Raw genomic sequence first — 12,319 nt, 5'->3', positions numbered from 1 at the left:
CGATGATTAAATCCATCTGGGTTCCAGGAGGGATTAAAGGAACAGGCGAGTGTGCTGTGGGCACCTCGGTCCTCCGGGCCGCCAGGGGGCAGTGTGCACACTGCCCCCTGGCGGCCCGGAGGAAGAAGGCGCCGCGCACGGCAAGATGGCGGCGGCGGGTTCTGCCTCAGGCCCCGGGCAGCTCCCGGCTCGTCCCCGGCCGGGCCTCGCTCGGTTCCGGGGCTGCTTGGCCGGGGCATTGTTGGGTGATTGCCTGGGAGCTGTTTTCGAAGGCAGGAGCGTCGTGAAGCTGCCGGAGCTGCTGAGTTTCCTCAAAGGGCTGGAACCGGCGTCGCCTGAGGAGGGAGGGGAAGCGGCGGGGAGCACACGTGGAGGTGCGTGGGGGGGAGCGCGGCACATCCCCTGGTCCCCCTTCACAAACCCCGCACGGCACTCGGCACCCCAGAGGTTCGGGTTAGGTCCCAGAACTCCCCTGGGTGTTCTGGCTTTGGGATGTTTGTGCCCCACTCCCTCAGCACCCCCAGGACTGGGCTTTGGGGTGCGCCCAACCTGCAAAACCTGCAACACTTCTGCTCCACTGAAACGTGGGACCCCCAGGTCCTTACCCCTCACCTGGTTATGGGGCATTCTCAGCTGTAACTGCCCTGGCTGTCCCCTGCCCTGCTCTGGGCCCCTGTGCTGTGGGGATTCAACACCCATTCCTGATTTCCTAGGAATTCCTTAGGGACGCCGCTGATACAGAGGGACCTGTGGTTTGCCCTGCTCGGCGCGCTGCTCCTACTCCAGGGAGCTGAGGTGGAGTGTGCTGTGAATGGGTGTGACAGTGCTGGGGTGTCAGCAGTGAGCAGTGGTACCAAAACTTGAGTAGAAGAGCGAGAGAAGAACAGAGTTGTTATTCAGCTCTTAGGAAGTGATTGCAGCCTTCCAGTGCATGAGAGGAGTCTGCAGGAAAGATTGAGTTTATTGACAAATGCCTGGAGTGACAGGACACAGGGAATGGCTTCCCACTGCCAGAGAGGAGGGTTAGATGGGATACTCAGAAGGAATTCTTCCTTATGGGGGTGGAGAGGCCCTGACACACAGGTTACCCAAAGAAGGTGTAGCTGCTCCATTCCTGGAAGTGTTCCGGGCCAGACTGGATGGGGCTTGGAGCAACCTGGGATAGTAGAAAGTGTCCCTGCTCATGTCAGGAAGTGGAACAGGGTGGGTTTTAAGGTCATTTCCAACCCAAACCGTCCTGGAAATCTGTGATTCTGTGTTGGCCTGACTCTTGTCCATATATATGCCTCTGGATGTCATACATTTTCTCCTGGCTCTTACTAATCTTGAAGTATATTCTGTGTCATTATAGCTGTGGATGCAGCTCCCTGGCTGTGTCTCCTTACTCTGACAACCATGGCAGTGTCAACCTCAGAGTGCTGGGGAACTTAAATTCCAGACAGATTTGAGTTGGAAGGCACCTTAAAAATCATCCAGTTCCACCCCCTGCCATGGGCAGGGACACCTTCCACTGTCCCAGGTTGCTCCAAGCCCCGTCCAACCTGGCCTTGGACACTGCCAGGGAACAACCAGAGCTGTTCCAGGCAATTTGTGGCAGTCAGGCCTTGGAGATGAGGGTGGTGCTGGCAAAGGGCAGGAGCAGTTTGTCCCTGGCTGCTGGTGTCACTCTTTGCCCTCCCGTTGCAGAGTCGCTGCCGTACACGGACGACACGGCCATGAGCAGGTCGGTGGTGCAGTCACTGCTGGCCAAGCAGGAGTTCGATGAGGTTGACATGGCCAAGAGGTGAGGATGAGGCTTCCTGAAGGTGTAACCATCACTGTGACTGTCTGTGGAAGGGGTCAGGGCCTGAGGCAGACTAATTCTAATTACTAGTATTTAGAGGGGAAAAAGTTAGGAAAGAGGTGGTTAATCCTTTAGTTTGTTGTTGCTTTGCCATGCCTTGGACTGTGCAGCAGCGTCAGCTTCAGTGTGGAGTCTGAAGCTGCCTTGACAGCGCAGTGCTACTGTGTGTCAGCTTTGTGTGTGTTCACCTTTGGGGAGGAGAATGCTTAGAGAGTCCAGAAACATTTTGTTTCATGTTTATTTGTTGCTATTTATGTTTGTACTGCCCTTAATTTAGAGAGAGAATAGCAGTGAGCTCAGCTTGAATTTGTTTATGATCCATTTCCCTGTTGAATCCCCAGCCCTGAGAGCATTTGGTTCCACTTAAGGGAAAGTATTTCTTTGTTTAGAAAACTCTTCCATTGAACTTGAACAAAAGACTTTCCTTGTGGTTGTGACCCTCGGAAATGTTTCTAGTTTGCTTCTATTTTGAGGCAGAGTTGAGAGGGAAACAAGTGGGTTATGGAAGGTGATGTTTATACATCCTTCTTTCACACTGTTCTTTGGGAATTGTTTCCCTGCAGAACTGAATCACTGAGCCCTGGCTGTCACTGATTTACATGTGTGTTATTAATTCACTTTAGCAAGAGGCTTCATCCAATCACAAACCCCAAGTAACAGACCAAACCCCTGGGTGTTTTCCCACCCTGCCAGGTTTGCTGAGGAATACAAGAAGGAGCCCAACAGGGGCTATGGGATGGCCGTGGTCAATGTCTTCAAGAAGCTCCTGAGCCCCAAGTGCAACGACGTGTTTGAGCCCGCTAGAGCCCAGTTCAATGGGAAGGGCTCCTACGGGAATGGCGGGGCCATGAGAGTGGCCGGCATCTCCCTCGTCTACTCCGACGTCCAGGATGTCAAGAAGGTAATGGAACATTCTGGGCTTCTCTGGGTGTCCCTGCTGCCAGGGGAGTGTCCCAGGAAGCTTTTCTGACACTGGGGTTTCTCTGGCAGTTTGCGAAGCTGAGTGCAGAGCTGACCCACGCCAACTCCCTGGGCTACAATGGGGCCATCCTGCAGGCCCTGGCTGTGCACCTGGCACTGCAGGAAGGGCTCAGCAGGGAAACCTTCCTGGAGCAGCTCATCAGCCACATGGAACACGTGGAGGCAAATGACAAGTCTCTCAGTGATGCCCGAGCGTGAGTAGCTTGGGGAAAGCCCCAACCCTGCTGTGGTGATTTGTTCTGGCTCTTCACATTCTCTCCTCTTGACTGCACTCTCTCTTTGCAGGCTGGGGTTTGAGGATTTACCATTTTCCAGACGTCTAAAGAAAATCAAGGAATTTTTGGAGCTCAGCAGTGTTCCCAAAGCAGATGTATTGTTTGAGTTGGGTGAGTACATTTCTTAGTACAAGCATTAGGAAAGCTGGAAGCAGGACTAACTCAGCAAGCCTGGTAGATGTATATTCCCCCAGATTCCTCTTCAGTCTGTGCTGCCTGTCAGGTACAGAATATGCTGAAAAAGCGGCCTGTGCTTACCAATCAGGAATTCTGAGTCTCAACCCAGTGATTTTCTCTATGTATTGATATGAAAAAAATGTCTTGCTAAGGGAAATTTACATTGCTTAATGTTTCTTAACATTCCAAGATTTCTTTAAGGGCTATTGGGCCATCATGTTGAATGGGAATGAGTAGATGTGTATGGCCAGGCTGTACTGGGGTAACTGGGAATTGCTCTGCAGGATGTGAGTGGTACTGGGGAACTGGGGAGTTTCTGAGGGACAAACTTATGCACCTTTTCCTGGTAAAATCCATGATATCGTTATGGAAAGTTACTGGCAACATCAAGTTGCAGTAGGAAGGGAAAAGGATGGAAGCCCAGAGGGTACTGACGGGGTGTGTTCCAGGCAATGGCATCGCTGCACTGCGCTCCGTCCCCACTGCCATTTACTCCTTCCTGCGCTGCATGGACACTGATCCTGACATTCCTGACCACTACAACGCCCTGCAGAGAACCATCATCTTCTGCATCTCCCTGGGGGGAGACACGGACACCATCGCCACCATGGCGGGGGCCATTGCCGGTGCCTATTACGGGGAGGAGCAGGTGCCCCCGAGCTGGGAGCAGAGCTGTGAGTCTTTCCAGGAGACCCAGAGGATGGCCAACAGCCTCTATGAACTCTACTGCCAGCGGCTCTGAGCTCTGGGGCAGCACCAAGGCTTTTCTGAAGGTGAAGGGATGGTCAGCTCTGCTTCTCTGGTCAGACCCAGTGGTGGATCTGCACCATCAGCCAACGCCAGTGAGCCTCACCTGGGAAGGGTGCTTGCTGCTGGGAGCTGGGAGCCAGCGCCAGCTTGGAAAAGAGGGGACATCCCCTTCAGTCACAGATCAGCTGGGAAGTGGCTGCACTTGGACAGTGGGTGCAGCTCCCTGAGTGTACATAAGTGTCTCACTTCCATAGGATTTCTGCTGCTTGCTTTGTCCACCATTGTGCCATTTGTCATTGCAGTTACTGGCAGGTGTCTGAATCTGCAGACATTCTCCCTGTTTTACTCTGCTCCTGTGTCCATGGGCTGTTTTGGTAGTCAGTGGCTTGTCCAGTGGCTTTGGGAGGATCCACACTCCTGGTACAGCAGCAGATCATCCTCAGCTGCCCAAATAAGGGATGTCACAAGAGTCACCAGAGAGGCCTGGTGGCCCAGGTGTCACCTATGCTGAATTAGGATAATGGAGTGTAGGTTTCTGGGAAGGTTTGTTGCCTTAAAGGCAGAATGAGAAGGGCCAGTGAAGGGAGAAGGGATTTCTTTGCCTTGCTGATGGCTCTGTGAGAGACCTTTGATGCCTGCAGACAATCTCGGCTGGCTCATTGTCCCTGCTGGGAGAGGGTGTCACTAATTGCTGCTCTCTTCCTGGCCTTTGACCCTATGATCCCGCAGGCACCTGCTGCACTTTGTGCCCCCTTGCACAACTGCTGTTACACTGCTGCAGCCACTCTGGCTGCTCCCATGTTCCTAATCCATGCATCCTGTATATGCCCAGAGCACCAAGTGACATTCCTGTTTAAATTACAGAGTACCCCAAACTGAAACAGATCCACATAAGAGTCCAGCTTCTGTGGAGTGCATATGTGGGAGTGGAAGTAGTACAGGGATAGAATGCCTGGTTCTGCTGCAGACAGCCACAAAAGTGACTTGAGCAGGATGCAGGAGGTCACTTATCACAGTCTTAGCCTCTGTACTTGGTAAAAACTGCCCCAAAATTAAAAGGAAAGGTGGGTTAATTGGGGACATCAGTATTTAAAAGAAGCTGGTGCTGGTGGCCAAGAACATTCTAGCACAACTGTGTTCCAGAATTTTACATTTAAAACCTTTTCCTAGTGGAGCTGGTCAAAAGGGGAGAAACAGCTTGGGAATGGCACATATAGAAAGGGTTGGAAACTTTTTAATAATTGAAAACGAAAAGTCATCATATGGAAATGTTTATAAACTTAAATGTGACAGTGTAACTCTTGTTATTTCTCCAGTATGTCTTGTGACACTGGGAAATGGCCATGGTGCTCCCCAGTGGTGTCAGCACATGGTGGCTGTGTCAAGCTGCATGCACATGTGGGGATCTGGCTGCCACGGGTCCTTCCAGTTTTCCCTGTAGTCTGCTTCCTTCAAGTTCCAGTCTTTTGTGTGATGCTCTAAATGGGTTTTCCTTGTATAAATGGATTCTTGTCTTGGGAACATGTGGAATTTTTGTCTGTTGTATATTTTTGTATTGTGCTGCAGATCTGAGCTGTAAAATACCAGGTTTTCTACATTATTCTGCCAGAGGGGCAACCAGGTTAATGTAATTATGTAAAAGAAGATATTTTTCTTTTCTTTAAAAGAAGAAGCAGCTTTATAATTTTAAATGTTTGGAACTCCTGACAAGCAAAGAGCTCCTGTTTAAAGACTAGAGCCCTAGTTTCCTTGGAAAGAAGTAAAATCCTTCAGTTATCTTTGTTAAGTAGCCACTGCTTTGGTGTTTTCACTCCAGTCATGAAGTTGTGCATCCTCAGTGCCAAGAGGACCAGGAGTGGTTCTTGGTACAAGGGTGAGTTGATGCTGGGCATTGCAGGGAGGGCCTTTGGAAAGGCCCCTTTTTCTTAGCCTGTGGATGGAGTTCAGGTGCTGGAATCCAGCATGTGATGATGGTGCAGAGACCAGGGAATTCACTTGGAGCCTCATTAGGCAGGAGGATGGCTTGCTCCTTGGAATGAGCTTTTGAAGGTGCCTGTGTGTCAGCCAAGCTTCCCTGGAAAAGTTTTGCCTCTGCCAGCTGAGATCAGGTGGGAAAATTCTCTTTGGACTGTGCGCTTGTGAAGGTGCTTTACAGGTAAGTCACCAGTCCTGAGTGTTCCTGACTCACTCAGGATGGAGGCTGGCTGTGCACAAGGTGAGTGATGTAGGATAAAAAAAATCATGAGAAAAAAAACACATGGAAAGGGAATTCCTAAGACTTCAACTTGAGTCACTCAAATTAAAAATCACCAGCTGTAAGGATATGGATTTCAACCTTTTCTAAAACTGAATTTCTGGAGTCTTAATCACAAGAAGCATGCAATAATGTTTTGCATAAGGCTGTTAATTAGGGAATGTGCTGGGAATGAGCGAGATGATTTGAGGTGGGAATACAGTGTAAGAGAACTGTATGAGACAGAGTAAGTCCCAGGACAAAGCACAGCTGAACCCACCCTCTATACAGTAAGTTTTATTGATGTTTGTCAATACAATCAAGTACTGCAGTTTTAGTTGTGAAGAGCAGGTCAGTTTTGGGTCACAAAGAGTGCATTTTAAACCAACTTTTACTAGGACAGTGCATGTAGTAAGTATTTACAAAACTAAAAACCTCTATATACTAGGTTAGAAATGAAGATACTAGAGGCAAATTTAAAAAAAATAGTAAGAATTTGTATATAAAAATGCACAACTAATGCAGTTTTCAGCATTAAAAATAGACATACCTCATCCAACCCAACCTTTTTTATTCTTGTGATTGAAACCAAAATCCCATGCGCTCACACACACGACAGAAAATAATCCTTTCTGCTGGCTAATATGTACTCAGTATTCCAGAAAAAAAACCCTTCTGAAGAGTGAACAGCCTCCCTCATCCTGTGCATTTTTTTTTTTTTTTTTTTTTTAGCCTAACTATGTGCGTGTAATATCTTTGCTTTCCATTAGTTTGTAAATGTAAGAGGTTAGATAGCTGTGAGGGGTGATTATGGGTTCGCTCTGCACGTGAAGGGAAAGTGGAATTACAAAACAGTATCTACAGGACAAACTCATTCTGGGGGTGGTTACAGTGAGAAGTTTGGTTGTTGCTTTTTGCCAGCTCGAACAAGAAGTCTGGAATGAAGCAGAACAGAACAAGAAGAGATGGGCTGTAGATTAGGCACAGTATAAATAAGTTGCTTTGAGGAGCAGCATGAAGCTCCCACCAGGCGTGGCAGCTCCTGGCCCTGTGCAAGGTTGGACCAGCTCAAATCCCTCTGTTCTCCACAGAAAAGGAGACAAATCCCCTCCCAGAACCCTCCCTTACCAAACCTGGGCTTGGAAAAATCATCTAAGCTTCCACTTTTAATTTTAGGGACTATTCCTCTTCCTGCTGGGAAATAACCTGTTAGGACCACAACCCAAATGGTCCTGACCCTGCTCTCAGGAGTTAAAAACATCCAGTGGGATCAGACACCTTTCAGCTTGAGGAATTTCATCTCTGCATGAAACTTGCAGCTTTAAGGAGAGAAATTCACAGGGAGGGGACACACAGTCCCAACAGGCAGTGCCCAGAGCACTGGCCTTCCAACTGCAAATTTCCTTCTTGTGTTTCTTAATTTCAGGGATAGGTGAGTTTTTAAAAGGAAGGCCTGAATGGCAAGAGACAGAAACACAGGACAGGCTTGAGGAGAAAACAAACAAGCAAAACAGAAATAGGAAAAGAAAAGTTGTTTAAATATCTCAGAGTCCATCTGGAAACAAGCCCAGTCCCAGTCTTGCTACATTTCTTTGGCCATCAGACAGGCTTTAGGAAAATGCAAAGGTCAGAGCTGGTGACCAAACTGTTGCTGTTTCTCAGGGATGTGCCTTTGCAGAGGGACATGCAGTGGAATATGCACATGGATTGACTGCAGCAGCATGCTCCTGGCCTGGGATGTGCAGCATCCCTGTCCTGGGAGTGGCAGTGACTGTTCTACTGTAACAAAACCTGCAGAGCCACAAGATCTATGTGGGGCAGTGTCATCATGCCTGGCCTAGAGCCCTGCAGCTCATGCTCAGGTCAGTAACGCTCCAAGCATTAGAGAGACAAAGTGGTAACGACAGGCAGCCTAAGTCATGGAGTGGCCCCGGGGCTGGTGCCCTGTCACAGGTACGTATTGCACTACACTTGTAAATTATGTTCTTAAATGAGTCTTAGCACCATGGTGAAATCACTGCTTGGAAAGTTAGAACTAGCACTATATTTTCTTAATTCCAAGATCCCCAGAGAAAGGGGGGACACCAATGCAAGAGTTCACACATCCCAAAATAGTGAGACAAGAAAAGCAAGTTGTCCATCGGTGGCACTTCCTTATGTCACACCAGCTGGCAGCACCGTGAGCTGGCCTCACAGTGCCATCCTTATGTGAGCAGAGATGCTCCTGAGGCCAAACAAGTCTTTGGGCTGCAGAGACAGACGGGACAGGACCAGCCCTTGGACTTCCCAGCAGGTGAATGGAGAGAGCAGATCGTTGTTCATCATGAGGGTCCCAGCTTCCCTCACTGCCTTTGCAACCGGTCGTGGCATCCTCCCAGGTACCAGTGCCTGGATGATTTTATTCCTAAAGATGCTGGGGGGGAGGGTTAAAAATAATATTTACTTCTTAGAAGAAGGTGCTTATGCAAAGTGTTCCACTCTTTAGGATTATAAATCCAACCATACTGAACCCGGAGTGAATTGGAGAGACTGCCCCAAAGCACAGTCTGGAAAAACAGGTGTCAGCGAGCCTGAAACTTGGGCATCTGATGGTTTGGAAGGAAATTTCTCAATCCAGCGTGGATCCCTGCTGTACGGATCTGTGTAAGTGCCCGGGACCCTGCGTTGGTTACCAAACATGCCAGCCATGACACAGCAGGATTTATTTATCTAGCATTCCAAATGGGAAATGAGGGCACTTGATACAGACCACAGGGGTCTGTCTGGTCTTCCAGCTGACCCTCTCTGGGTCACAGAGCCAGATCCTTGCCATCCCAAGCGTGTTCCTGTGTTTGATGTCCAGTCACTGGGGTATTTATTCCAAATATGCTTTGTTGAGGAAGTTGCTCCCCTCCCTCCCTTCTCCCTCCCCCCAAAAAAGAAAGGTAGATGGATAGATGTCTCCTTCCCAATTACCCTCTTGACTCTTGGATCAAACAGCGTGAAGCAAGGTCTCATGACAATGTCTTGCGCGTTCTTCCCAGTGATTTTTCTTTTTTGCATTAATTTTAAAACACTTTTTTATAAAAAAAAAGAAGACAGTTTATGGCTAAAGTGGGTGAAAAGGAAAAGTGCCCAACAGCCGTTATGTGGGGCAGAGCAGGAACCCAGAGAAGGAGGAGTGGATGTATTCCGTGGAGTACAGCCCATTGGCCTGGTCCGAGGGCATTTGTACCCAGACCTGGTCATTCTCCTTGAGTTCAAGCACAGCACTGCCCGAGGCCTGGTCTAGGTACCCTTTTTTGTACTCATCATAGGTGTAGGTGGCTGGCACGTTGTTCTTATACAGGGCCACCCAAACGTTGGTCCCTTTGACGTGCACGTGGTAGGCAAAGTAGTAGATTCCAGATATGGGGCAGGTGAAGATCCCGGTGACTGGGTTGTAGCCATTGTGTCCATTATACAAGGTCCGGTCAAACTTGACAGGCATGCCGGATGCGGGGAAGGGGGAGGTGAGGATGGCAGTGAAGGCTGGCGCGATGCGGGCAGCAAGCTCTCCGCGGCCGTACTGAGGCTTGCCCGGCTTCCCGTTGCCCAGCACAGCTCCCTCCACGCCACCGTCTGGCAGGTGCAGCCCTGCGATGCCCGTCTCGTCCAGCACCCCGGGAGCTCCTGGTGGCCCAGGTGGCCCCGGTGGGCCTGGTGGCCCGTTCAGCCCCGGTGTTCCCGGCATTCCAGGTGGACCGATAGGTCCAGCCATGCCAGGCTCGCCGGTCTTCCCCTCGCCGGGAATGCCAGGGAGACCGGGCTCCCCTTTCAAGCCAGGTAACCCCTGAGGCCCCATGGGACCAGCAGGTCCTTGCAATCCCGGGATGCCGGAGGGGCCCCTCAGCCCCGGCTGCCCCGGGATCCCACCGTCCCCTTTGGGCCCGGGGCCACCCGTCAACCCAGGCACCCCGGGAAGGCCGATGAACCCTGGTTCACCTTTGGGGCCCGTTGGGCCGGGAGGTCCCAGTGACCCGGGCAGGCCCCTTTCTCCCGGCATCCCCGGCTTCCCCGCGAAGCCGTTCGGGCCCTGGTCTCCACGCATCCCCGGCATTCCCGGGGGCCCGCTCGGCCCCACGTCCCCCTTGGGGCCGGGCAGCCCGTGCTTGCCCGGCAGCCCCATAGACCCCGGCGGGCCCGGCGGGCCGATGATGCCGGCAGGGCCTGGTTCGCCCGGCTCCCCACCAACGCCGGGCTCCCCCTTATCGCCGATGGCTCCCTGTGCCCCGGGCTGCCCGCGGTCTCCTTTCAGCCCGGGCATGCCTGGCTTCCCATAGCCCGTGGGGCCTGGCAGGCCAGGGAGGCCGCGGATCCCGGGCTCTCCCTTCGGTCCCATGGGGCCCTGTATTCCCGGCACCCCCGCGACGCCCGGGACACCGATCCCATCGATCCCGGGGGGTCCTCGCGGCCCCACAGGGCCGGGCTCCCCGGTGACACCCGGCCCGCCCGGGGGCCCCATGTCGCCCTTGTCCCCGGGTGCGCCCGGCAGCCCATCGAGGCCAGGCTTCCCAACGCCGGCGGGCCCCGGGGGCCCCGCGGGGCCGGGAGGGCCCCCGTTCCCCCGGGGCCCCGGTAAGCCTGGCTTCCCCACGCCGTTCTCACCCTTCATCCCTCGTTCTCCGCGGGGACCCGGCTCTCCTTTCGGGCCAGGCTCTCCCCGAAACCCGGGCAGGCCGGGGCCGCCCTGGGGACCCGGCTTCCCATTGACAGAGAGGCCGGCTGGCCCGGGCAGCCCCGGCGGGCCAGGAAGTCCCCTCGGCCCTTGCTCCCCACGCATGCCAGGCTCGCCCTTGGCTCCGGGCATCCCTTTCATACCAGCCTTTCCGGGGAGTCCTGGGATGCCGGGTTTCCCAATGCCCGAGAAGCCAGGGGGCCCAGCGGGCCCAGGCTGGCCGTGCATTCCCGGCTTCCCCGTGCCCGGTTTTCCTGGGTAGCCGGGAGGCCCGGGGGGTCCACGCGGGCCGGGCTTCCCTGGCGGTCCTGGCTCGCCTTTGAGGTCCATGGGCAGCAGCGGCGGCATGTCTGTGGAGAGAGGAGACGCAGAGTGTCTCTAGAGCTGGCTGTGGGCAAGGAGCGTCCTTACGATGTTGGAACCGGGGTACGTTCAGCAACGGCTGGGCTGGGCTGGGCTGGGCTGGGCTGGGCTAGAAGGGGGACCCTTCCACTTAAATATGGCCACAGCAGCTTCCTGAGTCCCCTCATCAGCAGGGCTGTCCTGAGGCAAGGCCAAAGCCCAGAGTTCTCATTCCAGCTTCACATCCCTCCATGATGTCAGGTGACACCATGGAAGGTGCCAGTGCTTGCTCTCGGCTCTGGCAGGGCTATTTGGTGATGAGTTACTGCAGGGTGTTTTTGGAGCTGGATTCAAACCTCCAGCTGCCTCACTTCCCAGCAGCCTGAAAAGCACCGTGGGATTCAGTTGCTCCTGCCTGGGCTTAGCTGAGAGGATGGCAACAGAGCGAGCCAAGACTGAGGATAATCCCTCAGCCTGTCCCACAAGTCCAGGGCCTTTAATCCTTTTGGATTAAAAAGAGAACTCTTGGACATGTACTTGAGAGCCTGAGGAGGCAATGGGTTAGGCCATGCCCACAGTGCTTGCTGGCGCAGCTCCTGAGTCCAGCAAGGCAGAGAAAAACCAAAGAGCAAAAAAGCTCTGGGGATGGAGGAAAAGGCAAGAGCTGTGAGGGAAATGCAGCCTCAGGTCCATCCAAATGAGTCAGCCCAGCTGGGAATAGGCCACAACCACTTGACATTTCAAGAATTTATTGAGGTCTTTTGCAAACGGATATAAGAAAGAAACTAATGGGCTGAGAGACTCCAAAGGCAAGGAGAGGCAGATGACATGCCCACCGTAACTCAGCATTGAAAGCACAGATGTGAGCATAAATAACTCTTCAAGGCTGGCCCTGGCAGGGTGTCACCTCCCACGTGACACCAGGAAAGGGTGAAAAAGAATAAATCTGACAAACTCTTTTTTGGGCAGTTTGAAATGAAGGAAATACTCAACAGTCACATGTACATGGGACGATAATAAGA

General features: G+C 52.5%; 2 protein-coding genes across 2 annotated transcripts in view; one reads left to right on the top strand and one right to left on the bottom strand.

Moving 5' to 3' along the window:
• The first annotated feature begins 140 nt into the window (after positions 1-140).
• Positions 141-5,815, top strand: ADPRS (ADP-ribosylserine hydrolase). The gene is made up of 6 exons (XM_005529787.3): positions 141-374; positions 1,687-1,783; positions 2,537-2,744; positions 2,834-3,018; positions 3,110-3,210; positions 3,726-5,815. The coding sequence occupies exons 1-6, from the start codon at positions 146-148 to the stop codon at positions 4,016-4,018; spliced, it is 1,113 nt and encodes a 370-aa protein (XP_005529844.1). The 5' UTR covers positions 141-145; the 3' UTR covers positions 4,019-5,815.
• Positions 5,816-5,930: 115 nt separating this feature from the next.
• COL8A2 (collagen type VIII alpha 2 chain) overlaps positions 5,931-12,319 on the bottom strand; it is a 30,398-nt gene continuing 24,009 nt past the window's right edge. The window contains exon 3 of the mRNA XM_014258529.2: positions 5,931-11,305. Within this exon, the coding sequence (XP_014114004.1) occupies positions 9,384-11,305 (1,922 nt within the window). The 3' untranslated portion in view covers positions 5,931-9,383. The remainder of the gene's footprint in view (positions 11,306-12,319) is intronic.

The sequence above is a fragment of the Pseudopodoces humilis genome, chromosome 27 (assembly GCF_049639895.1).
Source record: "Pseudopodoces humilis isolate 2021_Gansu_Grassland_sample_001 chromosome 27, ASM4963989v1, whole genome shotgun sequence".
Lineage (NCBI taxonomy): Eukaryota > Metazoa > Chordata > Aves > Passeriformes > Paridae > Pseudopodoces > Pseudopodoces humilis.
This window is presented reverse-complemented; position numbering and strand designations above follow the sequence as displayed.

What these genes read in the sequence shown, in the direction of transcription:
- ADPRS (XM_005529787.3), top strand. Translation starts at nt 146, where the DNA reads ATGGCGGCGGCGGGTTCTGCCTCAGGCCCCGGGCAGCTCCCGGCTCGT. An exon ending in GGCGGGGAGCACACGTGGAG is followed by an intron (nt 375 to 1,686) that starts GTGCGTGGGGGG and finishes CTCCCGTTGCAG; the next exon opens with AGTCGCTGCCGTACACGGAC. An exon ending in AGATGTATTGTTTGAGTTGG is followed by an intron (nt 3,211 to 3,725) that starts GTGAGTACATTT and finishes GGTGTGTTCCAG; the next exon opens with GCAATGGCATCGCTGCACTG.